This window comes from Dendronephthya gigantea, unplaced genomic scaffold (genome assembly GCF_004324835.1).
Source record: "Dendronephthya gigantea isolate DGI-Jeju-01 unplaced genomic scaffold, DenGig_1.0 000289F, whole genome shotgun sequence".
NCBI classification, from domain to species: domain Eukaryota; kingdom Metazoa; phylum Cnidaria; class Anthozoa; order Malacalcyonacea; family Nephtheidae; genus Dendronephthya; species Dendronephthya gigantea.
Window position 1 is genome coordinate 78727 of NW_021163299.1, and position 27649 is coordinate 106375.

At 37.1% G+C, this 27649-nt stretch overlaps 3 protein-coding genes across 4 annotated transcripts; 2 read left to right on the forward strand and 1 right to left on the reverse strand.

Annotated features, from left to right (window-relative positions):
* Positions 1 to 974: 974 nt before the first annotated feature.
* On the reverse strand, positions 975 to 17285 carry LOC114541406. Of its 2 annotated transcripts, XM_028561331.1 has the most exons (10): positions 17122 to 17285; positions 5620 to 6077; positions 4583 to 5001; positions 3979 to 4287; positions 3751 to 3836; positions 3396 to 3488; positions 2782 to 3146; positions 2307 to 2559; positions 1920 to 2133; positions 975 to 1827 (listed from the first exon to the last, which is right to left on the reverse strand). In XM_028561331.1, exons 3-10 carry the CDS (start codon positions 4632 to 4634, stop codon positions 1493 to 1495), a joined length of 1707 nt encoding a protein of 568 aa, XP_028417132.1. In that variant the 5' UTR covers positions 4635 to 5001; positions 5620 to 6077; positions 17122 to 17285; the 3' UTR covers positions 975 to 1492. The 2 variants fall into 2 exon arrangements, with proteins under 2 accessions (XP_028417132.1, XP_028417131.1); XM_028561330.1 differs by lacking the exon at positions 17122 to 17285 and having other exon boundaries at positions 5620 to 6756.
* On the forward strand, positions 6816 to 15565 carry LOC114541407. The gene is made up of 4 exons (XM_028561332.1): positions 6816 to 6885; positions 7850 to 7912; positions 8037 to 8184; positions 15466 to 15565. The coding sequence occupies exons 1-4, from the start codon at positions 6828 to 6830 to the stop codon at positions 15545 to 15547; spliced, it is 351 nt and encodes a 116-aa protein (XP_028417133.1). The 5' UTR covers positions 6816 to 6827; the 3' UTR covers positions 15548 to 15565.
* On the forward strand, positions 15632 to 27649 carry LOC114541410. Its single transcript, XM_028561335.1, has 8 exons — positions 15632 to 15844; positions 15924 to 16045; positions 16194 to 16584; positions 16680 to 16785; positions 16854 to 17101; positions 17308 to 17667; positions 26621 to 26993; positions 27215 to 27649. The coding sequence occupies exons 1-7, from the start codon at positions 15650 to 15652 to the stop codon at positions 26960 to 26962; spliced, it is 1764 nt and encodes a 587-aa protein (XP_028417136.1). The 5' UTR covers positions 15632 to 15649; the 3' UTR covers positions 26963 to 26993; positions 27215 to 27649.

A 27649-nucleotide genomic window follows, 5' to 3' on the forward strand; every position in this document is an offset into this window, starting at 1 on the left:
ACCATTTTTCATCTCCTCACTTTAGAATTCAAAACCGATTGTAACAAATGTGTCCACACTTGTTTCTTGAATTACCATTGTAAAATGTGTTTGGAAACATCTTGTGTTGAGGAGAAATGTCTTTAATGTCTTTAAGGGGGTTAGTATTTGTTTGTAGCCAGGGCCGTAACTAGAACGATAATTGGGGGGTGTTTATTCATATATTCAGTTTTGCCCAACGGATTTCTATTGCAAGCTATTTTGCACTTACAAAAGAAACCCGTCGGGCAGAACTGAATATATGAAAAACACACACCCCCAATTATCGTTCTAGTTACGGCCCTGTTTGTAGCCAAGTCTAGTCGTCATGAAAATCAATATTTTGAACACGATGTTTTTGGACATTTTCAGTCTCAATCATGAGTTAATCAATCATACTATGAATTTCTTCCAGTGTGATAAAACGAGTGATTGCAAAAGTGCCGTTTATTGAACAGAACAAAAGTTGTCTCGCAGATAAACCACGTTAAATACTCTTTTTTATACTCTTTTGATACTAAAATTTGATATGAATGTAATCGTAGTCTACGATAGGTTGGGATATTCTATTGGCGCCAAATCAAGAGAATATTAACATTTTCGGTTATTTTTTGCTTAAAATTTCACCATTTTTGTGATGAAATATAAAAAGAAAGGCAATTTTTGCCAGATGAAAAAATATTGTTGAAAAAATGTTATGAGAGATTGCAATTTGTCTCAATAGTTCAAAAACAGAGACTGGCAAAAAAAGAAAAAAATTATGATCGAAAGAGCAGAAAGAAATATCTAACAATATGTAGATAATTTGTAAATATTTGCCACATGTGTGCTGCAAATGAGTTGCAAATTTTATTGGAAAATGCGCCAATCTTCTTTGCGGCAAAAAAATCATGCAAAAGAAAGCTACAAAGAAATTTTTTTTTAAAAAATTTTATTGGAATCCCAATGCATGCAAAATTTATGAATTATGTAAATTTCCATCAATGATTTCCAGGAGAAAATAAAAGAATGGATGAAAATGACTTTAAGATACACATGCAGCATGCGTTTTACAGGTGTTGTGGAACCAAGCTAGTGGTCTTTAACATGTCAAGAATCAAGCCAGTGGTCTTCGACATGTCGAGAACCAAGCCAGTGGGCTAGTGGTCTTCGACATGTAGAGAACCAAGCTAGTGGGCTAGTGGTCTTCGACATGTCGAGAACCAAGCCAGTGGGCTAGTGGTCTTCGACATGTCGAGAACCAAGCTAGTGGGCTAGTGGTCTTCGACATGTCGAGAACCAAGCTAGTGGGCTAGTGGTCTTCGACAAGTCGAGAACCAAGCTAGTGGTCTTTGACATGTCGAGAACTAATGTTACTGGTCCTTGACATGTCGAGAACCCAGTGGTCTTAACAAAGCTAAACCAAATAACCAAATATATTAACACTTAACTTTATAAATCCCAACTTTATAAATCCCAAATTAATTAACTATTTCTAAATAGACCCCAGTCTTTGTCTAATAAGTCTTAGTTTCAGTGCTGAATTATCTAAGACAATGCACTTCAACCCTAGTTTAGAACAGGCCATGGCACATGACCCTGCACCACTACATGCATCAACAATGTACAATGATTTATCGTGGCAAAAAACCTTGATCAGCTCACAATACAGCTGGATGGGCTTTTGTCTTGTGTATTTTATACCACTATCCACTTCTTTTGCCAAAGGCTCTCCATCAACTCTAAATATATTTGTTGCGGCCTCCACTTCAATTGAACTACTTCCACTTACAATGAATGGGAAGATCACTTTTTTGAGTTTATCCTTCCCTATTATTAAAAAGAAGAAATATTAATGTATTACTAGTTCACAATCAAATTTTCAGCCAAGCAGGGCCTGAAAAAAAAAAATATATAGATACCTTTTAAGTTTGGTAAGGAATTTTCAAAGTATGTTATATGCCACTCGAGGTTCATGCTTTTTAGAACAATAGATGTTGCTTGTATCTGCTGCACCATGAGATCCTCATTTTGTATAGTTGGAAATAGAATAAATCTGAAGTTGTCAACACCATTTCTTAGATTTACACTTTTCATGAGACGGGTAAAAACTCCAATATTATCAGCAGTCCATTTCTAAGTAAAAACAAATCATAAATTACATATATATCCATAGCTTTGTTTAACAGGAGAAATGAATGCAGTTACAGTAGAATCATACAATGATGTGTTGAAAAATTTACTTATAACTCAACCCATTACCAGCCAACCTTGCATAGACATAAGCAAAGAATGAGCAACCTACTAACCTTTGGTAAGTCTGTAAACACAAGACTTGCTCCATTAAAGGTTGGAACACTCTCAGCCAATGATGAATGGGTTAACTCAGTGAGGCAATCCATCAGAATAATCTTTATTTTTTCATCTTCACAACCTGGGCTTTGTGCTGACTGTTCTGCCAAAGCTCTTCGAACAAATTGTCGGAAGGTTTCCTTTGGTACACCACGAACAATGCTTCCCCGAAAACCCTGAAGAACCTCTTCAGATGTGTAATTAGGATATCTATAGAGGAATATAAACATAAAATGTTTTGTTAACTTAAATACAAAAAAATTACCAATCATACCATAATGATTCTAGATTTTAAATTTAATTTTTATAAATCATGGTTAGAATAGGCTTGTATAAGTACCTCCTAAATTTTGCACTCAGAAAAATTTGGTGAGCTAGCAAAATCACCAGAATGACAAGAAATATTTTCAAAGTAATATCATTTAAAATTACCTTTCTTTTGCCTCGGTCCAGGAAATGCAATCTGCTTGCTTTACAAAGTAGTTTTGTAAAGCTCGCATTTCTTTCATTCTGGTGATCTCTGACTCCATTTCTGGCAAAGAGAACTCTTTTTCCATAAGTTTTTGGAGCAGGTTAAGAATTTCATCTTGAGTTAGATCACCTCTCAAACATTTTAACTTGATATAAGGAAAATCCAGCTTGCATGAAAATGCAGTGCCTTCTTTCAAAGCTTTTTTTGATGCCCTCTGCTTTTTCAATTCCATTTTCCCATACATCTCCATGATATTCAGCAGAGAATCATAAACAGCATCATTCAAATCACTTGCTGCAAAAAAAACATTGGAAAGAGCCGTTTCCTAAAAAAAATATAAATCATAATCAGGAAATGTTTATTCTTGTATTGTTCATAAAATTATTTAACTTAAATTTGTGTATTAATATACAACTGTGTTCAGTGAGCTATAGCAGTCAGTCATACATGGAACAAACATATACATGCACCTGTGTAAGAGTATACAACTTTAAAATATACAACAAACCTTCTTCGTTAATTTACCTACTTTTAAGAATTGTTATACTGTAAGATAAATTCAATTGTAACTTACACTTTCACCAATAATGGTTGACATAAGGTTTCTCCAATCTGGACACTTCTTTCCACCAAATTGTTGCAGAAGTAGGTTCTTGCACAATGTGACCTGTTAACATACGTATCCCTTATATCAGTTTCAAATAAAATTTTCACCCATCAATTTGTGCCCCAAAGTTGATGTGGCATGGCTAAAGGTTTAACTCTACCTTTTCGACAAATAACAAATACTGTGTAATTAAACATGGAGGTAGATTTAGACCCCTTTGAATGTAGTTTCTACATTCTTTACAACTACTAAATATTTAAGTTCTTTGTTTATATTTACTCTGCATTGAGTGAGGGCATAGGTACATTTTACTCATACTCACTTTGTCACCTGTTGTGAGTTTATGGTGAACTGAGTCATCCCTGTTGTGCATCTGGGCCAATCTTAAGGCATGTTCGGGTAACATTTCTAAGTATTAAAAAATAAAATAATTGTCATAAGCGATATGTAATGACGATTGCTTGTGTTTTCAAGGTAGAATTTATAATAATTTTCTATTTAAGTCCATAAACAAATATTACCGACAGAACGTCAAAGGTTTTTGACATACCAGTGTAAAGCTGGACCTGCAACAAGAGCGGAGACATTTCTCCCAGTTTTCCCTCTTTCTCTAACTGGGAAAACGCCTCTCTTCTGTGGTTTCCACCAATAACTTCTAAGGTATACCCATCAAGTTTAGACTCGTCAAATTCAGATTTCGATTTTGCATTCTTCACGATCGCAATCATTGGCTTTACAAAATTGGTTGGCCTTTCCAGTATCTCGAACTTCAGTTTGTTCACAAAACCTGGATCCAGTGGTCTCACCAGAAACTCTTTTCTTGGCTGAACAAGCGTATGACTGAGAACTTTGTAGACATCTATCAAAATTGGAGTGTTTATAGTTTTAAATAATATATCCTTGCGCCAGCCTCGTACCCAGGCGCTTTATTGGAAAACATAAACGCTGCATTCAGCGTAATATAGAGATCTGTGGCTAATATGTGCGAGCGCGCAGGGGTAACGCAGTCTTTACGTTTTCCAATAAAGCGATTGGGTAAAAGGCTGTCCTTGCGCGCTCTTTTCTGGTAAACTATATCCACCGGCGAAACATTTAGATACTTTTTAAGTCGAAAGCGTACTGGTTAAAAAACGACAGAACTGTGTAATACTTACCTTCTCTTATTAAATTTGTTTCCTTTAGGCTTGCGGAGAAAATCTTTGTCATTCTCGCGTTCACTCTTCTTTGAGGCTTCAGCGGTGTTTTTCTTTTGTATTTTTACTGCCGAAGGAAGGGGATCGACGCTGGGATATTCCTTAGGCGCAGCTCGTTTTGACGCCACAGGCACTGGGGTGGCTGTAGATGGGGGGGTTAGGTTGATAGTCTCGTTGACATGGATTTGATCATCCTCAGACTCCCAGCCTTCTTCCGGCAAAGGATCACTCTCTTTTCCAGACAGAACTATTTTGAAGCGTTCAGCCCAAGATTTAGTTGACTTTGAAAAGGGTGCGAAGGTTCGTGAAAACTCGTTGCCAGTAAAATCAAATAGCTGCAGGTTGAAGAGCAATGGCTCATCTTTACCATTAAACAAAATCTAAAAAAGTGCGTATTATAGTAAGTGACCAAATGTTGTTTGGATAGGTATCAAAATTAATTTTGATTTGGCAGCAAAGTGGTGTCTGATGGCCGCCGTATCCGGATTTAACACTTTTTTTCAAAAAGGGCATATGCATAACTTAGTTTGAACGATTTATTAATCTGAGCCATCACAGAAACACAGGCGCCAATTATTGACGACATTTTGTCAAGCGCTCTCAACATGCGCTTTCGAATTTCGTGCGACAAGAACAACATGCGCTTTGGTAACATAATTCAGTGTAATAATATAATATGTGACAAAAGACTCTTCACGCCGTGGGAGACCCACAATATGGCAATCACAAGATACACAATCATCAACGTTTCTTTACAAATGCTATATTGTAATCCTCCTTACAACCTTCGACTTAAATTTCTGATATTAGTCATACAATGTCCTAATTTCAACAATATACTCTGAAAAAGAAGGCCCTAAGCGTCGGATTTCACCTAACAGAAACGCTTGCTTACCTTTTCTCTCTAAACTCCTTACACGCCTAAGGCCTTGTTACGATAAAACGGTGTTTTTTTCTGGTATTTGAACATGATTTGAAAAAAAACAAAAGCAACTCACCTTTAGTCTATCTGGTTTGGTGCTACATGGATGCACAGCAACTATTTCATTTAACATACTTCCATTGGATTTCGCACGACCACTCTTTCTCAAAATATATATCTTTCCATCGTCTGAATCTATCCACCACTTAGCCTTGTCTGATCGTTCCCGTGGGGAAGTTTTGGTTTTGCTAGTAGAGGTCATGCTAAATAATTCGATTTCGCTTTAGCATTCACTGTTGTTCAGGTGAACAGGATATTCGTTTAACCACGAAAACCGATTGCAAGCTCGTGAAATCTGATACAACGAAACTATATGTGAAACAATCGAGAGCCAATCACAATAGTTTGCCGTAGAAGTGTTAAAGACAGCGGTAAAGTTTGGCAGTAATTTGATCCTTAGGCTTTACCCTGGGCGCATCACAAAGGCAGAAGCTAGGACATAACATGTTGTTTTCAAAGAGTCAAAAGGTTATCCTGTAATGGATGAGATAAATACAAGTGATTTGACAGGAGATGACCTTACACCAACAAGTAGTCCTTGTTTGGCACTGAGTGATCGTTTCGCAATACCATCTAGTGATTTGGAAGAACTTCCGACAGAAACAGATAAATCCGACGCGCTCAGTATAACTAGTACTCCTATTAGTAAAGACACTGAATCTGTAAACAGTTTAATCAATTGGTCTTCAAGTGCGACGACAACGTCGAGATTCTCGTCAGAGCTAGGATTCGACCACGATTCCGACAGCGACTTAGGATGTTTTCCTATATCATATTCAAGCAGCGAGGATGAGAGAGATGGTAAGTGACTTCAAGCACTTTATCAATAATGTAGGATAATTTAAGGAATTTAAACTGTTGAACTGTTTTGCCAAATTCAAAATCCCAATTTTCATATGAAAGGGAAGTGCTTGGCGCGCACACTGTTTGCAAATTTTTTATTGTGTGCGAAATTATTCAACATGTTGAATATACAGCACTGAAGGCACGCGTGCCGAAAATCACAGAACATGACACCGCATACTGAAGGAGACAGCTTACGGCAATAGCCACGAGTGAAGCTCAACTTGTGTACCCTTGGCTTTCTTTTCTTATTTTTTTAACTTCAATTTAAATGTTCAAATAAATTTAAGTTATGCGATTTTAAAAAATATTTCTTTAAAATGTAAATGTTGTTTGTAGCTAAATAAAATACTTTTTACCGTAGAATATGATGATAATAACATGGGTCGAGCCACTCTAGCGGATAAGGTAACAGAGCAGCAATCCCTGGAACTCAGAGGTACATTATTCTTTGTGAATTTACCACGACAAAAAGCAAATGTTGTTCAGATTGTCGAAAGAGCACTGTGTGAAGGAGGTGCTACTCTTAGCTACTTTTTAAACAAGAAAGTCACGCACATTGTAACTGACGATCAAATCAACAATAAGAAATTTGAAAAGCTTCAGCTGTTACAGAAGGTTAACCAAAATACACGCTCAATGGTGATGATCCGGAAAAGTCATGAGCAGTTAGACAATATGCCATTAAACACATTATCCGGATTAGAGCAGGCATCACGCTTAGGAATTAAAATTATTTGCTTGTCAGACTTTTTAAAAGATCGCAATGTTATGAACGTTCTAATGAAAGCTAAGGAAAAAAATAGTTATGTTAAAAAACAACGATATGTTAAGAGATGGATAAGGACTGTTATTTATTGAGTACGTATGGTATAAAAAAATGTTAATAACAAACGTATTTTTCGGAGGTTATTAACTTTGCAATTAAATTTAATCATTAAACCTTGGATGAAGTATATAACTTGAAATTAAAATGAAAGTTACTTTACTTAGCTACCTTATATATAGTTATATAATAAAAAACTTTTATAGCGCGTCTTCTACAGATATCCATAAGCGCATACCATAATGCATGCAAGTACATGTTGTTCAAGTTTTGTATTGCTGCGATCTTGTGATTTATTTGTTCATTCTATGGGATCAGTTACGCTTGATTCTCTGTATTTCAAAGCAAGGTGCTTGCGAAAAGTTGATCGCCCAACACTTTGCCCTGAAACGGAATTCGCCTTTACTTTAGCCTTAGCACCGCGACATTGTATATTCGTACAGAGAGGAATACGCATGGCTACTAGCTAGCCTTTTATGCATTCTACACGTTATAACGTAATAACGACAAACTTTGTTTAAACAGACAGACTTAACTGCTTGTATATTGCTAAATTTCTTTACATAATATCCTTCAGTGACACGTAACACAACAGAAGAAGTTAGAAAATCTAAGCAAACGAAGCTTTCCATTGATGAAGGTATGGTAACAGACTAATTTAGGAGTATAATTCTTTTCTGTTTTCCATCCCAGTGTAGAATGCATATGCTACAATGCTACGGCGACTAATACTAAACCGTATATTCACCCTTTTTTAATTTCAGTACGAACATTTTCTTGTTGTACTGAAAAATGCACTTGGAGTGTTGAATATGCCGTCCTAATCTTAGCAAGGTCATCTTTTAATAACCTGTCTAATAAGGGAAAGAACCAGTGGGTTCTGAATTACATAATCGATCATCAGAATAAAAGGTAAACTATACTACTACTAAATATATTTAGTCCAACTAACAACCTAATTTTAACTCAAAATTATGGGCTAAAGGGTTGTTTAATGGCTATGTGATTTTGGTCGTTCTCATATATCCCCAAAAATGACAGCAAGAGCGAGCGATCGAGACTTGCACGGACGATTTTCTTGCACGGATAAGAGGATTTGGAAAAACAAAATATGTAAAATATGTAACTTATTTCGACATCACACAACAATAGTGTTTAACAACAAGGAATATATATGACTGATTATAAATGTGGTAATTCCAGCTATATGCCAAATTAAGATCTAGGCAAGAACAAAATTCATCACAAAAGCTAGAAAGAGAGTGCCAAAATTTGTAAAATTACACTTCTATAAATTAAATTACAGATTAATGTAATTCAATTATAATAACTTGTAGGTACACCACGTAAGTATTAAATACTGCAAAGCTTTCGGTCCGTTAACCCGGACCTTCATCAGTGCAATTACTTGAATACACGTTTGCGCGTCACTTAAATATCATGTTAGTCGTGATTAGTTTGCTCGCGCTATTAATTAAACGGTTTCATTTAATTAAGTTCTAACTAATGCGCGCGCCCTAGACAAGTATTTGACTAAGAGACACCGAAAAGAGCACGCCACGTACTATTAAGTGGCTTTCCCTCTTGGACGATAGTTTGATGTTTATAAATTTCAATAGATTCTCTCATTTTACGAGAGACAGTAAACTTATCGTTTGCTAAAATGGTAGCATCGTTCCATTTAATGCGATGATCATAAGTCCATGCATGGTGAGCTACTGCAGACTTATCCAGTTTACCTTTCTCGCAGTTCGTCTTATGTTCTTTAAGACGTATTGAGAGATTTCTACCGGTCTCTCCAATGTAAACCAAACCACATTCACATGGAATGCGGTACACACCAGGTTTCTGTTGTTCATCGACGCCATCCTTGTGTGTGTAAAGAGCGCGAAACAATTTGTTATTGCTAGAATGGTAAACTTGTATTCCAACTTCTTTTAAAATCCTAACGATTTTATATGAAGCTGGGCCAATATATGGTAAACAGACAGAGGATAGATTCCGTGTCTTGCCTCTGTCTTTGCTGTTCATTCATAGCATGTTCTATGAATTTCTTAGGATAACCATTCATGTGCAGAACATCCTTCAAATGCTTTAACTCTGAGTCAATGCTATTTGAATCACAAATTGTTTTGGCACGGTTGATTAATGTTTTGCATACTGATCTTTTAATGCTAGGATGGTGAAATGAACTATAATTCAGATATCTGTCAGTGTGTGTTGGTTTTCTATAAACTTTATGGCCCAAAGTCCCGTTCTCTTTTACATCAAATAAGATATCTAAGAAGATATAGAGTTATCTTTCTGTATTTCTAATGTGAATTTAATTGAAGGGTGTATACTATTAATGTGATCTAAAAATTTATTCAAATTTTCTAAACCATGCGACCAACTACTTAATGTGTCATCTACATATCTAAACCAGAAACCAGGTTTTAAACATGCTGTAGCTATAGCTTTCTTTTCAAATTCTTCCATGAATAAATTAGCCTAACTGGTGAAAGGGACTACCCATAGGGAGCACCATGAGTTTGCTCGTAGTATTTCTCCCGCCACTGAAAACTAGTTGTATTCAGGCACAATTTCAGTAGTTCATATATACTCTCAGGAGAAAGGCTAGTCCTTTTAGAGAGGGTATCATCTGAAAGCAGCCTGTCTTTCGCAATGTTACACGCCTCATCTACTGGTACATTAGTAAATAAACTAACTACATCGAAACTGACAAGAATTTCATTTTTACCTAATCTAACATCTTGCATATTCTTAACAAATTCTTTAGAATTAACTACATGATGTTCAGTTTGACCAACAACTGGTTTTAAAATTCTAGCAAGATATTTAGCTAAATTATAAGTCGGTGAACCTTGGGATGCAACTATAGGCCTAAGAGGTACACCTGATTTATGTATTTTGGGTAAACCATAAAATTTTGGGCACACACTACATGAAGGTCTCAAATAATCATGAAGGTTTTGAGACAAAATACCTGATTTCCTAAGTTCAGATAGTTTAGAACATACTTTACGTTCAATATTGGCTGTAGGATCACGTTTTAGCTCTTTATATGTTGGAGTTTCAAGAAGAGCATGGATTTTACTTTCGTACTCTGCACGATTTAATAAAACCGTAGCATTACCCTTATCAGCCTTTAAAATATGTATAGACTTATCTGCCCTTAGGTTCCTCACTGCATCCTTCTGCTCCTTGGAAAGATTAGACTTGGGTAAAGTTGTACGTCGCAAGACCTCAGTTACTTTAACACGAATGTTGGATGCTATATCATCTCTGAGATGATTCAACTTTGGTTCCAGATGTTGAACGATTTCTTCTTTAGGAATCTTGTGTGGTACAACAGCGAAATTTAAACCCAATGCCAAGACTTCTTCTTCAACCGGCATAAGTTTTCGCGCACTTTGGTTAACAACAGTGCGTCTTAGAGTGTCAACAGCCAAATCTTCTTGTCTTCTTTTATCTTTTGATCTTTCGGACGTCAATCTTGTGTATTTGGCGATCTGTGTTGAGCGAGCTTTATTAAAGGTACGCGTAAAAGAAGCTATCATTCTTCTTTTTGCAACAGCAAAATGTTCTTCTTCAAAAGTTAACCAAAGTTCTTCTGTGAGTAGCGATGTTGTCATCCACTCCGCTTATTGTTTAGCGTCCAAGCAATTCTTTCTCGTAACAGTGCCAACTCGGCTTTCTTCAAGATTTTGCCTGCATGCTTAGTATGGAAACAATTAAACATACGCAAACCTTTCGGAACAACTTCGTTGTCTCGACACCTTTTCAGGAAGGTTAAGTTGTTGATTAATCTTGAGCGTTGTTGTGAAAGCCGGTCAAGTCGTTTAAATGATTTATGAAAATACTCTCCATAGAGTTCTGTAATAATTTTCTTGTATGATTGCATGGCGACTTTAGTAATTATAATAACTTGTAGGTACACCACGTAAGTATTAAATACTGCAAAGCTTTCGGTCCGTTAACCCGGACCTTCATCAGTGCAATTACTTGAATACACGTTTGCGCGTCACTTAAATATCATGTTAGTCGTGATTAGTTTGCTCGCGCTATTAATTAAACGGTTTCATTTAATTAAGTTCTAACTAATGCGCGCGCCCTAGACAAGTATTTGACTAAGAGACACCGAAAAGAGCACGCCACGTACTATTAAGTGGCTTTCCCTCTTGGACGATAGTTTGATGTTTATAAATTTCAATAGATTCTCTCATGATGCTCCTATGGGTAGTCCCTTATCACCAGTTATGGCTAATTTATTCATGGAAGAATTTGAAAAGAAAGCTATAGCTACAGCATGTTTAAAACCTGGTTTCTGGTTTAGATATGTAGATGACACATTAAGTAGTTGGTCGCATGGTTTAGAAAATTTGAATAAATTTTTAGATCACATTAATAGTATACACCCTTCAATTAAATTCACATTAGAAATACAGAAAGATAACTCTATATCTTTCTTAGATATCTTATTTGATGTAAAAGAGAACGGGACTTTGGGCCATAAAGTTTATAGAAAACCAACACACACTGACAGATATCTGAATTATAGTTCATTTCACCATCCTAGCATTAAAAGATCAGTATGCAAAACATTAATCAACCGTGCCAAAACAATTTGTGATTCAAATAGCATTGACTCAGAGTTAAAGCATTTGAAGGATGTTCTGCACATGAATGGTTATCCTAAGAAATTCATAGAACATGCTATGAATGAACAGCAAAGACAGAGGCAAGACACGGAATATCTATCCTCTGTCTGTTTACCATATATTGGCCCAGCTTCATATAAAATCGTTAGGATTTTAAAAGAAGTTGGAATACAAGTTTACCATTCTAGCAATAACAAATTGTTTCGCGCTCTTTACACACACAAGGATGGCGTCGATGAACAACAGAAACCTGGTGTGTACCGCATTCCATGTGAATGTGGTTTGGTTTACATTGGAGAGACCGGTAGAAATCTCTCAATACGTCTTAAAGAACATAAGACGAACTGCGAGAAAGGTAAACTGGATAAGTCTGCAGTAGCTCACCATGCATGGACTTATGATCATCGCATTAAATGGAACGATGCTACCATTTTAGCAAACGATAAGTTTACTGTCTCTCGTAAAATGAGAGAATCTATTGAAATTTATAAACATCAAACTATCGTCCAAGAGGGAAAGCCACTTAATAGTACGTGGCGTGCTCTTTTCGGTGTCTCTTAGTCAAATACTTGTCTAGGGCGCGCGCATTAGTTAGAACTTAATTAAATGAAACCGTTTAATTAATAGCGCGAGCAAACTAATCACGACTAACATGATATTTAAGTGACGCGCAAACGTGTATTCAAGTAATTGCACTGATGAAGGTCCGGGTTAACGGACCGAAAGCTTTGCAGTATTTAATACTTACGTGGTGTACCTACAAGTTATTATAATTACTAAAGTCGCCATGCAATCATACAAGAAAATTATTACAGAAACTCTATGGAGAGTATTTTCATAAATCATTTAAACGACTTGACCGGCTTTCACAACAACGCTCAAGATTAATCAACAACTTAACCTTCCTGAAAAGGTGTCGAGACAACGAAGTTGTTCCGAAAGGTTTGCGTATGTTTAATTGTTTCCATACTAAGCATGCAGGCAAAATCTTGAAGAAAGCCGAGTTGGCACTGTTACGAGAAAGAATTGCTTGGACGCGTAAACAACTAAGCGGAGTGGATGACAACATCGCTACTCTTACAGAAGAACTTTGGTTAACTTTTGAAGAAGAACATTTTGCTGTTGCAAAAAGAATGATAGATGCTTCTTTTACGCGTACCTTTAATAAAGCTCGCTCAACACAGATCGCCAAATACACAAGATTGACGTCCGAAAGATCAAAAGATAAAAGAAGACAAGAAGATTTGGCTGTTGACACTCTAAGACGCACTGTTGTTAACCAAAGTGCGCGAAAACTTATGCCGGTTGAAGAAGAAGTCTTGGCATTGGGTTTAAATTTCGCTGTTGTACCACACAAGATTCCTAAAGAAGAAATCGTTCAACATCTGGAACCAAAGTTGAATCATCTCAGAGATGATATAGCATCCAACATTCGTGTTAAAGTAACTGAGGTCTTGCGACGTACAACTTTACCCAAGTCTAATCTTTCCAAGGAGCAGAAGGATGCAGTGAGGAACCTAAGGGCAGATAAGTCTATACATATTTTAAAGGCTGATAAGGGTAATGCTACGGTTTTATTAAATCGTGCAGAGTACGAAAGTAAAATCCATGCTCTTCTTGAAACTCCAACATATAAAGAGCTAAAACGTGATCCTACAGCCAATATTGAACGTAAAGTATGTTCTAAACTATCTGAACTTAGGAAATCAGGTATTTTGTCTCAAAACCTTCATGATTATTTGAGACCTTCATGTAGTGTGTGCCCAAAATTTTATGGTTTACCCAAAATACATAAATCAGGTGTACCTCTTAGGCCTATAGTTGCATCCCAAGGTTCACCGACTTATAATTTAGCTAAATATCTTGCTAGAATTTTAAAACCAGTTGTTGGTCAAACTGAACATCATGTAGTTAATTCTAAAGAATTTGTTAAGAAATGCAAGATGTTAGATTAGGTAAAAATGAAATTCTTGTCAGTTTCGATGTAGTTAGTTTATTTACTAATGTACCAGTAGATGAGGCGTGTAACATTGCGAAAGACAGGCTGCTTTCAGATGATACCCTCTCTAAAAGGACTAGCCTTTCTCCTGAGAGTATATATGAACTACTGAAATTGTGCCTGAATACAACTAGTTTTCAGTGGCGGGAGAAATACTACGAGCAAACTCATGGTGCTCCTATGGGTAGTCCCTTATCACCAGTTATGGCTAATTTATTCATGGAAGAATTTGAAAAGAAAAGCTATAGCTACAGCATGTTTAAAAACCTGGTTCTGGTTTAGATATGTAGATGACACATTAAGAGTTGGTCGCATGGTTTAGAAAATTTGAATAAATTTTAGATCACATTAATAAGTATACACCCTTCAATTAAATTCACATTAGAAATACAGAAAGATAACTCTATATCTTTCTTAGATATCTTATTTGATGTAAAAGAGAACGGGACTTTGGGCCATAAAGTTTATAGAAAACCAACACACACTGACAGATATCTGAATTATAGTTCATTTCACCATCCTAGCATTAAAAGATCAGTATGCAAAACATTAATCAACCGTGCCAAAACAATTTGTGATTCAAATAGCATTGACTCAGAGTTAAAGCATTTGAAGGATGTTCTGCACATGAATGGTTATCCTAAGAAATTCATAGAACATGCTATGAATGAACAGCAAAGACAGAGGCAAGACACGGAATATCTATCCTCTGTCTGTTTACCATATATTGGCCCAGCTTCATATAAAATCGTTAGGATTTTAAAAGAAGTTGGAATACAAGTTTACCATTCTAGCAATAACAAATTGTTTCGCGCTCTTTACACACACAAGGATGGCGTCGATGAACAACAGAAACCTGGTGTGTACCGCATTCCATGTGAATGTGGTTTGGTTTACATTGGAGAGACCGGTAGAAATCTCTCAATACGTCTTAAAGAACATAAGACGAACTGCGAGAAAGGTAAACTGGATAAGTCTGCAGTAGCTCACCATGCATGGACTTATGATCATCGCATTAAATGGAACGATGCTACCATTTTAGCAAACGATAAGTTTACTGTCTCTCGTAAAATGAGAGAATCTATTGAAATTTATAAACATCAAACTATCGTCCAAGAGGGAAAGCCACTTAATAGTACGTGGCGTGCTCTTTTCGGTGTCTCTTAGTCAAATACTTGTCTAGGGCGCGCGCATTAGTTAGAACTTAATTAAATGAAACCGTTTAATTAATAGCGCGAGCAAACTAATCACGACTAACATGATATTTAAGTGACGCGCAAACGTGTATTCAAGTAATTGCACTGATGAAGGTCCGGGTTAACGGACCGAAAGCTTTGCAGTATTTAATACTTACGTGGTGTACCTACAAGTTATTATAATTACTAAAGTCGCCATGCAATCATACAAGAAAATTAATGTAATTCATTTTAAAATATTTAGTCTATTAGGGCGTAACTGCTATTCATTTGGTAGGATTTGTTTTTTATCTATTATGCAAAAAGTACATGCATTCAAATTTATATTTTTTTTCAGTGACAAGAATATACTTTTCATGGTTTATGGAAATGTGGTTTGCAAAAAAGCGTGGTCAGCAATATACTCTATAAGTGAGTAAAAATTCAGCAGATTGGTCCAGCATCATGTTAATGGTAATTTAACAATAGCAAGCCAAGAAAAGAAAAAAAGAAAGACAAAAACTTATATAGCGAAAGCCTGGATGAAAACATCATTTTCCAAGATGGGGGATAAAATGCCTGATAGCATAAGAATCCATTTGCCATGCTACCTCAATTACAGGATACTGTACAATTATATGGTGGAAGATCTAAAAGCAATGGGGGATGATCCAATTTGTTATTCCCAATTTTGCAAACTGTTGGAGACAGATTTCAAGGAAGTCACTATTCCTAAGGTGAGCTAAAAATTTTCATTTTTTAACTAATTACTTCAATTTATTTTTTTCCAAAGTGATTGATTGTTGTTTTTTGTAGGTTACAAGGCTAACAAAGTGTGACATATGTGTCATTCTAAAAGAGGAGAAGCAAAAGACCTTGGATAAAACAGAGAGAAATTACTATGATGTTCTTTACAACCAACATAATCAGCTTCAAAGGTAATTAAAACAGATTAGAGTGACTAGAACCACTTACTATATAATTTTAAACAAAAATTGATTGATTATTGCAACTGCTGCTAGCTGCCATACCTCTCGGCAGTGTGTTAGTACAGTAATTTATGTTTACCTCATATCACCCTTATAGGGAAGAGCGTGAGAAGTATTATAAACACCGTGCCAAAGCTAAATCAGATCCTAAAAAATATGCATGCATTATAATTGATGGAATGGATCAGATGAAACTAATGATCCCACAACTCCTTCATCAAATGAAAGCATATTCAAGTGCATGGAAGTTGAAAACACATCTTACCGGAGTATTGAATCATGGGCACGAAGCAATTGGTTATTTTGATTTACACCAATGGGCACATGATAGCAACTTAACAATCAATGTTTTGCTACGAGTTCTGCTAAGAATGGATAAAATACCAGACCGGCTTTACCTTCAGATGGATAATTGTTGGCGAGAAAACAAAAATCAGTATGTTATAACTTTCCTGGGGGTCTTAGTTAAATTGGAGATATTTAAAAAGGTATTTAAAAATACATATACATGTATATATCATAGCATTAGAATACTCTGCAGCAATAAACCTTAATATAACTGTGATACATTAATTATTCTTAGGTGAAAGTGAACTTTCTAATGAAAGGACACACCCATGAAGATTGTGATCAGCTGTTCAGCAGATTTGGAGTCAAACTCTCAACCAATGATGTTGTTACAGTTAAAGGTAATAAAGTTAATTTCTTCACAATGGATCTTACTAAGCTTAATAATTTTAAAAAATTATATTTATAGATTTAACACGAATATTTGAGGAGTCATACACACCACACCCAGTTGCTGAACTTTTAGAAACTATGTACAATGTACGAGATTGGCTGGCACCAGTTAATATGTCACTGCACAACATAAGCAACCCACATATATTTGTGATTACAAAGAATGGAACTGGCGATGTCGTTCTCAGATACAAGAATTGGAGTAGGGATACGAACTGGTTACCCAGTGATAATGCTGAAAAAGGGATCACAATTATCAAACATGTAAGAATATCAAAACTTACAGTTCTTTAGTTTCCTTCATCCATGAAATAAATGAGGCAGTAAATATAAATTGTCATTGCTTGACTTCAGTTCATCTATTAACGAACTGTTGTTTTTTATTAGAGGGTAGTTAGAGTGTAGTTAGAAGGTAACCGTGGCCTATATATCCACATTTCAGCTTTGACTTCACATACATTTGTTATAAGTGTTCGGAAATTCCAAACGAAGCTCCCGACTTCGCAACGTCCTCCGCGGATAACGTCGATATGGAGCGCTTGCGAAGGGACATTCCCAAATTTCTGGACAATTCTCGTGTGATTAAAGAGGAACACAAAGACTGGTGGGGCAATTTTTTCGAACAAGTTGACGTAGTTTACTGCAACATGGCAAAGGAGAAGCCAGTTACTTGGTTATTAGATGAATTACGGCTGTTAAAATCTGGCCATACTACAGGAACCCCCTCGACCGAGAATGCAGAAGAAAGTAGAGATACTCCAGTTGATCCCAGTGTCGTTTCGGAAGAGGTGGTAAAGTTGGTTAACGGTCAACTCGAAGATATCCCAGAGGTAAATAACGAAGATCTTTACAGTTGCAGCCTCGCACCTTTTTTGGAAAACATAAATATTGCATTCAGGTGCTATATACAGATCAATGGTAGAAACATCGTTTGCCATTGATCTCTTTATAGAGGCTGAACTACTGAATACTGATTGCACAAGTTTGATGTTTTCCAAATAAATATTTTAAAAAGTGTACAATTGTACAAACTACAAACCTCAGCAAGGTTCGAATTCTTAGCGAAGTAAACACCCAAAAACGGCTTCACATTCAATGAAACTGGTATCGATAGAAAGCTTACATAACACAGATTCCGAATATGTAATTTTTATCTTGGCCCAAATTCGTCGTCGAATCTTACAGCTCCTGAAACGCAGACGTCTGCCAGCCTGAGATTCGAAATCGCATGTAATGATGTACGTTAAATGCGCGTTGAAATACGAGCGAAGTAAACACCCAAAAACGGCTTCACATTCAATAAAACTGCTATGGATAGAAAGCTTACATAACACAGATTCCGAATATGTAATTTTTATCTTCGCCCAAATTCGTTGTCGAATCTTACAGCTCCTGAAACGCTGACGTCTGCCAGCCTGAGATTCGAAATCGCATGTAATGATGTACGTTAAATGCGCGTTGAAATACGAGCGAAGTAAACACCAAAAAACGGCTTCAAAATTTATGAAACTGCTATCGATAGAAAGCTTACATAACACAGATTCCGAATATGTAATTTTAATCTTGGCCCAAATTCGTCGTCGAATCTTACAGCTCCTGAAACGCTGACGTCTGCCAGCCTGATATTCGAAGTCGCATGTAATGATGTACGTTAAATGCGCGTTGAAATACGAGCGAAGTAAACACCCAAAAACGGCTTCACATTCAATGAAACTGGTATCGATAGAAAGCTTACATAACACAGATTCCGAATATGTAATTTTTATCTTGGCCCAAATTCGTCGTCGAATCTTACAGCTCCTGAAACGCAGACGTCTGCCAGCCTGAGATTCGAAATCGCATGTAATGATGTACGTTAAATGCGCGTTGAAATACGAGCGAAGTAAACACCCAAAAACGGCTTCACATTCAATGAAACTGCTATGGATAGAAAGCTTACATAACACAGATTCCGAATATGTAATTTTTATCTTGGCCCAAATTCGTTGTCGAATCTTACAGCTCCTGAAACGCTGACGTCTGCCAGCCTGAGATTCGAAATCGCATATAATGATGTATGTTAAATGCGCGTTGAAATACGAGCGAAGTAAACAATAAAAAACGGCTTCACATTCAATGAAACTGGTATCGATAGAAAGCTTAAATAACACAGATTCCGAATATGTAATTTTTATCCTGGCCCAAATTCGTCGTCGAATCTTACAGCTCCTGAAACGCAGACGTCTGCCAGCCTGATATTCGAAGTCGCATGTAATGATGTACGTTAAATGCGCGTTGAAATACGAGCGAAGTAAACACCCAAAAACGGCTTCACATTCAATGAAACTGGTATCGATAGAAAGCTTACATAACACAGATTCCGAATATGTAATTTTTATCTTGGCCCAAATTCGTCGTCGAATCTTACAGCTCCTGAAACGCAGACGTCTGCCAGCCTGAGATTCGAAATCGCATGTAATGATGTACGTTAAATGCGCGTTGAAATACGAGCGAAGTAAACACCAAAAAACGGCTTCAAAATTTATGAAACTGCTATCGATAGAAAGCTTACATAACACAGATTCCGAATATGAAATTTTTATCCTGGCCCAAATTCGTCGTCGAATGTTACAGCCAGGGGCGTAACTTGACCCTAAGCGTTGGGGGGGTGTGAAGCAAATTTGCCCTACCAAAGGGCGTGACCTGCAACAAATACGCGGAAAAGGGCGTGGCAACCAAATGCAATTATAGCTCTTTTTGATAGGCTGTGAGACAATTATATATTTATTACGCAAACCCGGCTGCATAAAACTGAAAGCGAGATTTTGATATATATTTCGGAAATTATTGAAATCACCATGGTTGGCGCCGAGAGAAAGATTTTCGAAAATTCGGTCCTCTAGATCGTCGGAAACAGCCTTCTCAGACTGGCAACTTTCTCTCGAATTGTAAGTCGCACCCACGCCTAATTTTCAAGACTTCCCGCACCCGAACTGATTTTCAAGAAGCGATATCTCCTGCAAATTAAGTTAACTGAAAAATCTCAAGATCTGCGCATTTGCAGTCTCTCTAACCAGCGAACCCCTATTTGGATCGATTTTACTAACTTACAATTCTTATAGCTGCATATAAATTTAAAGTTTCGTTAGTTTGTTTAGTATTCATATGGTTTTTTTTATCAATTTGGGCAAAAATTGTCCAGCCTGAACCCAGCGGTTTGCCCTGCAAATTCCCAACAAATTGCCCTACCAAAACACTGTTTTCAACAATTGGGGGGGTGTGACACCCCCCACACCCCCCCAACAGTTACGCCCCTGGTTACAGCTTCTAAAACGCAGACGTTTGCCAGCCTGACATTCGAAATCGCATATAATGATGCACGTTAAATGTCCGCGAAATACGAGCGAAGTAAACACCAAAAAACGGCTTCACATTTAACGAAACTGGTATCGATAAAAAGCTTATATAACACAGATTCCGAATATGTAATTTTTATCCTGGCCCAAATTCGTCGTCGAATCTTACAGCTCCTGAAACGCAGACGTCTTCCAGCCTGACATTCGAAATGTCCGTGAAATACGAGGGAAGTACGCACCCCAAAACGGGTTCACATGCAATAAAACCACCAGGGCTCTCACATCCTATTGTTTAGAAATCCTTAGACTAAGGACAAAAATTCCTCAGATTGAGTAAAATTTCCTTAAATCTCCGGGTTCCCAGATATGAAGCCTGAGACCTAGTGTAGTTTACTAAAAAGGCGGGAAAATTGTTTTGGCTTTATATTAGTTAAAACTCAAACAATTTCTTAAAAACCCTCAAACAATTCCTTAAAGTGTATATGCAAGGAAAAATGAAAAAATTAAAATTGTGAAATTCCGAAAGACTTTACTGCCCTTGACTCGGTAAAAATATTTTTTTGTTGTAAAAGCGTTGCTAAAGTCTTCAAAACGGCCTAAAACATACGAAAATTCCGCGTTTTTTCAATCGTAAACTGTTGAAAGACTGGTACCGAGAGTTTCGGACTTGTGACGTATGCAGTGTGACACACAATAAAGCTCGGCTATAAGAAAACAACAAAACATTACTGATCGCGAGACAGTGGCTTGTCTTTTTTGTTGCATTTGTACGAAATGTCGGATAACGAAAGCTTTGAATCACAGACAGATAGAGAACAGTCGACAGATAGCGAAGACGTTGCTGAACGCCTGAACAGTCGTCTGTTGTACAGCCCTATCGTCTGTTGTACAGCTGATTAGTGATAGGCGATTACGAGGGAGACCAAACAGTACCCTGCTAGCAGAGCATCGTTTACCTTCCTTATGGGGTATGGGGCGACGAGGGGCAAGGAAATTTTCCTTCAAACCTCGTCCCCCATACCCCATAAGAAAGGTAAACGATGCTCTGCTAGCAGGGTATTTTAAACGAAAACAAACACGCCAAAAGGTTGATGCGTATAACACGCAATCCACTTTGGCGCTTTATGCGGTTAAATATGACAGACGAACTGAGGTTCTTTGGCCTACGTATGGCATATATCAATTTTTCTCGCTCGTTTTGTCATAGTAAGAAACAGTATAAATCAAAACTATCTGGTTTCTATGTAAATGCCGTTATTGTACATGGCCTATCCACGCCTGTTGCAAAGCATATAAGATTTCATTAGTGATAAGGAATTAAATTTCTGTTTGTCTACTCTGTAAACGGCTAATTTTTTAGTATAAGTGCGTACCTATATTGGCACGGCAACCACGATTTGTGACTAAGGAATGAATTACGCGTAAACATGCAGGATACCAATACAGCACATCTAATCACCACAAATAGACGAAAACAGGACAGGTCAAAAGACTGAAACGTCAGACAAACGGGCTATAAATCTACCTAGGTTCACAATATAACATATAGTATAAAAAGTTTGTTGAATAAACGAAATGAAGTCCATCCGCTACGCCAATATTAATTACGGATTATAAATATAAAAACTGTTCAAGTAGATGCACAACGAAAATACCTACAGTTCAAATGTACTAGTTAGAAAGCTGGAATTTAGCGAAACGAAGTACAACTGCGCAGCGTCAATTTATACTAATATGCGGCAGCTTATAAAGCGACTAAAAAGTAAAAATTGATGTATTTTGATATGATTCTCTCCACTTGACCAATACACTGCATCTACAAGACGCATATTTCTTTGGGAGCTCATCAAATTGCAAAAATATTGCGATTTTACGTGGTAGACGGTGCAATGTTTATAGTTGTTTATAGTATTTCTAAATCAGGAAGAGCGCACTGTGTCACACCGCATACGTCATCACGACCTTTTGGCCGCGCGAGGAATTTCAACAGTTTTTATTTTCATAGCCCAACTTTAAACCTAAATTTTTCTTACTTCTAGTCCGAATTTGTCGACAATGTTGGTATCTTTATGATCGGAAAAGAACAAATTTTCAGAAAATACAAAAAACCTGAAATCGAAATTTAAAAAGGTGAAATAAGATCAAAATTTCCTTAGTTTAAGGAAATTTCCTTAAAAGTCAGAACGCTGGAAACCACAGGCAGCCGGTCACTGCTTTTACGTCATGCTTATATACGTAACAGCAGTGACCAGGCTGTCTGTGATGAAACTGGTATCGATAGAAAGCTTGCATTATTAAATATAAATAAAAAAAATAAGTAAATATAAAGCTTCGGTTAAATGTGTATCGTACTACGGTGGCCCATAGGGGACATGCTATAAATATAAATATAGGCCTTTAGAATTTTATATAATGCCTTCAGAATTTTATATGATACCTTCAGAATTTTATGTGATGCCTTCAGAATTCTATATGCATGATGCCTACAGAATTCTATATGTATGATGCCTTCAGAATTTTAGATGATGTCTTCAGAATTCTATATGATGCCTTCAAAATTCTATCTGTGTACAACGGCAAAACGTCGTTTATTACGTCCCATGTAGAACGTCTGCATTTCAGGACCCAGTGAGCGCTACCTCGAATTAGGCTCTATATAATTGTCCCTAAACGTGAACACAATGTTTTCAACGTCTTATATCTCATTAAATTGGTACAGTTGATAATATACAACAACGTTTTATCATAACATTTATTTAAAGAAGTATTCCAACCACGTCGTCGTCGTGTTGCCGTCCTACATGCTTAAGGTCCCTATAATATGCGGAATACGGAGTAAGGAGTGCGAATGCAGAGTATAGAGTAGAGCGAAGGATCAGAGTATTACAATATTTATGTAAGCGGTGGCAGCGCTACGGGGGTGTGTTGTTTGCCCCCCAGATCTTTTCATGTTACGTAAGTAGTGTAATACTCATTTAACTTTTAAATACTTTTCTACTCTTTCCCCCCAAAACATTTCTTTGACCCCCAATTGCCCCCCCCTCATTTTAGCCTGGCGCCGCCACTGTATGTAAGAACAAACAAGGGACGTTGCGAAAAGTGCAACCCAAGTCCTCCGGCAGGAATCGAACTATAGCTGAGGTGAGGTTAAGGGTATAGGGTTATATGACGTTTGAGAGATTTTGAATTGACAAAATTCTGCTGATTTATAGGGACTAGGCCATGAATTTGATGAATTTTGAATTAAAAAATAAAATTGCCATTTTTTAGATTCGCATAAATCCATATGCTGCCTTAATCTCAACGCATGCCAAATGTAACGATAGTCTCCAAGTCTCCCAGAGCCCTCCATCATTTATGCGATTTACATGAACATTTCACAACAATTTGGTTGAAGGAGAGTTTAACTGATGCAATCTGAATTTTTTTTCTGTTAAAGCAATCCACCATATTTGAAGGCTTTCGCAAAGATATGTTTTTTAAAAAGCGTGTAGCATTGTTAGAATAAAGTTGTAGAATTTTAGATTTGGGCACAAAGCTAAAAAATGGCAATTTTATTTTTTAATTCAAAATTCATCAAATTCATGGTCTAGTCCCTATAAATCAGCAGAATTTTGTCAATTCAAAATCTCTCAAACGTCATATAACCCTATACCCGTAACCTCACCTCAGCTATAGTTCGATTCCTGCCGGAGGACCTGGGTTGCACTTTTCGCAACGTCCCTTGTTTGTTCTTACATACAGTGGCCGCGCCAGGTTAAAATGAGTGGGGGGCAATTGGGGGTCAAAGAAATGTTTTGGGGGGAAAGAGTAGAAAAGTATTTAAAAGTTAAATGAGTATTACACTACTTACGTAACATGAAAAGATCTGGGGGGCAAACAACACCCCCCCGTAGCGCTGCCACCGCTTACATAAATATTGTAATACTCTGATCCTTCGCTCTACTCTATACTCTGCATTCGCACTCCTTACTCCGTATTCCGCATATTATAGGGACCTTAAGATTGTAAGACTGCAACACGACGACGACGTGGTTGGAATACTTCTTTAAATAAATGTTATGATAAAACGTTGTTGTATATTATCAACTGTACCAATTTAATGAGATATAAGACGTTGAAAACATTGTGTTCACGTTTAGGGACAATTCTATAGAGCCTAATTCGAGGTAGCGCTCACTGGGTCCTGAAATGCAGACGTTCTACATGGGACGTAATAAACGACGTTTTGCCGTTGTACACAGATAGAATTTTGAAGGCATCATATAGAATTCTGAAGACATTATCTAAAATTCTGAAGGCATCATGCATATAGAATTCTGAAGGCATCATGCATATAGAATTCTGAAGGCATCACATAAAATTCTGAAGGTATCATATAAAATTCTAAAGGCATATATTTATATTTATAGCATGTCCCCTATGGGCCACCGTAGTACGATACACATTTAACCGAAGCTTTATATTTACTTATTTTTTTTTATTTATATTTATTAATGCAAGCTTTCTATCGATACCAGTTTCATCACAGACAGCCCGGTCACTGCTGTTACCTATAAGCATGACGTAACAGCAGTGACCGGCTGCCTGTGGTTTGGTTTCATTGAATGTGAACCCGTTTTGGGGTGCGTACTTCGCTCGTATTTCACGGACATTTCTAATGTCAGTCTGGAAGACGTCTGCGTTTCAGGAGCTGTAACATTCGACGACAAATTTGGGCCAGGATAAAAATTACATATTCGGAATCTGTGTTATGTAAGCTTTCTATCGATAGCAGTTTCATTGAATGTGAAGCCGTTTTTGGGTGTTTACTTCGCTCGTATTTCAACGCGCATTTAACGTACATCATTACATGCGACTTCGAATATCAGGCTGGCAGACGTCTGCGTTTCAGGAGCTGTAAGATTCGACGACGAATTTGGGCCAAGATAAAAATTACATATTCGGAATCTGTGTTATGTAAGCTTTCTATCGATACCAGTTTCATTGAATGTGAAGCCGTTTTTGGGTGTTTACTTCGCTCGTATTTCAACGCGCATTTAACGTACATCATTACATGCGACTTCGAATATCAGGCTGGCAGACGTCTGCGTTTCAGGAGCTGTAAGATTCGACGACGAATTTGGGCCAGGATAAAAATTACATATTCGGAATCTGTGTTATTTAAGCTTTCTATCGATACCAGTTTCATTGAATGTGAAGCCGTTTTTTATTGTTTACTTCGCTCGTATTTCAACGCGCATTTAACGTACATCATTATATGCGATTTCGAATCTCAGGCTGGCAGACGTCAGCGTTTCAGGAGCTGTAAGATTCGACAACGAATTTGGGCCAAAATAAAAATTACATATTCGGAATCTGTGTTATGTAAGCTTTCTATCGATACCAGTTTCATTGAATGTGAAGCCGTTTTTGGGTGTTTACTTCGCTCGTATTTCAACGCGCATTTAACGTACATCATTACATGCGATTTCGAATCTCAGGCTGGCAGACGTCAGCGTTTCAGGAGCTGTAACTCCTGTAAGATTTGACGACGAATTTGGGCCAGGATAAAAATTACGTATTCGGAATCTGTGTTATGTAAGCTTTCTATCGATACCAGTTTCATAAATTGTGAAGCCGTTTTTTGTTTACTTCGCTCGTATTTCAACGCGCATTTAACGTACATCATTATATGCGATTTCGAATCTCAGGCTGGCAGACGTCAGCGTTTCAGGAGCTGTAAGATTCGACACGAATTTGGGCCAGGATAAAAATTACATATTCGGAATCTGTGTTATGTAAGCTTTCTATCGATAGCAGTTTCATAATTTTGAAGCCGTTTTTTGGGTGTTTACTTCGCTCGTATTTCAACGCGCATTTAACGTACATCATTACATGCGATTTCGAATCTCAGGCTGGCAGACGTCTGCGTTTCAGGAGCTGTAAGATTCGACGACGAATTTGGGCCAGGATAAAAATTACATATTCGGAATCTGTGTTATGTAAGCTTTCTATCGATACCAGTTTCATTGAATGTGAAGCCGTTTTTGGGTGTTTACTTCGCTCGTATTTCAACGCGCATTTAACGTACATCATTACATGCGATTTCGAATCTCAGGCTGGCAGACGTCAGCGTTTCAGGAGCTGTAAGATTCGACAACGAATTTGGGCCAAGATAAAAATTACATATTCGGAATCTGTGTTATGTAAGCTTTCTATCGATACCAGTTTCATTGATATACTGCCTGTTTTTAACTGCAAAAGAAAAAATAATATATTGTGTTTACGTATCGAATTTAGTGCGGATGAATATCGTGCTAGCTTCGCGTATGTTCGATTTTGTTGTTCTCGGAGGGAGAGCGAATCCTGTGGTGAATCCTGTGGTAGCTTCACACTAGTTCTTTTACTCCATTTTACTCAAAACATTAGCCATCACATAATGATTCAACGAATAATTTTACGCTAGGTTTATACCGGTGCATATCGAAAGCCAAGTGGTGCGACAGTCTCGAACATTTGGGACCACATTAAAGTTGAAGATTTTGTTGCTGTGTCCTTGGAAGGATACAACAATGTCCCCGTCATTGGGAAAGTTACGGGTATTAGCGAAATGCACGTTTCCATCCACTACTGGAAAGGCAGCTGGAATAAGAAATGGACTCCTTGGTTAACAAACACAAAGGAGCCTTGGGCAGATGTTCTACCAAAGGATTGTGTATATTTAGGAGCCTTTCATCTTGACGAAGAGTCCAAACTTCAAAGTGCGACGAAAAGACAGATGAGGGACTTTTTAAAGCAAGCAAAGTAATGAAACTGACTGAAATATTTATGAATATATTGTAAGTATTAAATATTATTATTTATATTATTACTATTAAAATATTTAATACTAAATAATATTATTTAATATTAAATATCAATATTATTTCAATATATTTATGCTGAAATAATAAAAATATATTGTTGAGGGCATTATTGTAAAAAGATGTGAACATTTGGTAAAGATAATTATTTATGTCCTAATTATAGCTAAAACAAATTGGTTTAATTTACATTTCAGTACTGCTTGGTTGTCGACATGTCGAAGATCACTAGCTTGGTTCTCGACATGTCGAAGACCACTAGCTTGGTTGTCGACATGTCGAAGATCACTTGCTTAGTTCTCGACATGTCGAAGACCACTTGCTTGGTTCTCCACATGTCGAAGATCACTAGCTTGGTTCTCGACATGTCGAAGACCACTTGCTTGGTTCTCAACATGTCAAAGACCACTAACTTGGTTCTCCACATGTCAAAGACCACTAACTTGGTTCTCCACATGTCAAAGACCACTAACTTGGTTCTCCACATCTCAAAGAACAATAGCTTGGTTCTCCACATGTCGAGGACCTGTGGCTTGATTTTCAACATGTAGAAGACAACTAGGTTTGTTCTCGACATGTCGAAGACCATTAGATTGGTTCTCCTTTAGCTTAGTACCATACTAATAACTAGA

Coding starts and splice junctions, on each gene's coding strand:
- LOC114541406 (XM_028561331.1), bottom strand. CDS start 4,634: ATGACAAAGATTTTCTCCGCAAGCCTAAAGGAAACAAATTTAATAAGA. Junction 3,489..3,750: donor AACTCACAACAGGTGACAAA/GTGAGTATGAGT, acceptor GTATGTTAACAG/GTCACATTGTGCAAGAACCT. Junction 2,134..2,306: donor TGTTTACAGACTTACCAAAG/GTTAGTAGGTTG, acceptor GTTTTTACTTAG/AAATGGACTGCTGATAATAT.
- LOC114541407 (XM_028561332.1), top strand. CDS start 6,828: ATGGGTCGAGCCACTCTAGCGGATAAGGTAACAGAGCAGCAATCCCTG. Junction 6,886..7,849: donor GCAATCCCTGGAACTCAGAG/GTACATTATTCT, acceptor AATATCCTTCAG/TGACACGTAACACAACAGAA. Junction 8,185..15,465: donor ATCGATCATCAGAATAAAAG/GTAAACTATACT, acceptor ATTTTTTTTCAG/TGACAAGAATATACTTTTCA.
- LOC114541410 (XM_028561335.1), top strand. CDS start 15,650: ATGAAAACATCATTTTCCAAGATGGGGGATAAAATGCCTGATAGCATA. Junction 16,046..16,193: donor CAACATAATCAGCTTCAAAG/GTAATTAAAACA, acceptor TCACCCTTATAG/GGAAGAGCGTGAGAAGTATT. Junction 16,786..16,853: donor TGATGTTGTTACAGTTAAAG/GTAATAAAGTTA, acceptor TTATATTTATAG/ATTTAACACGAATATTTGAG.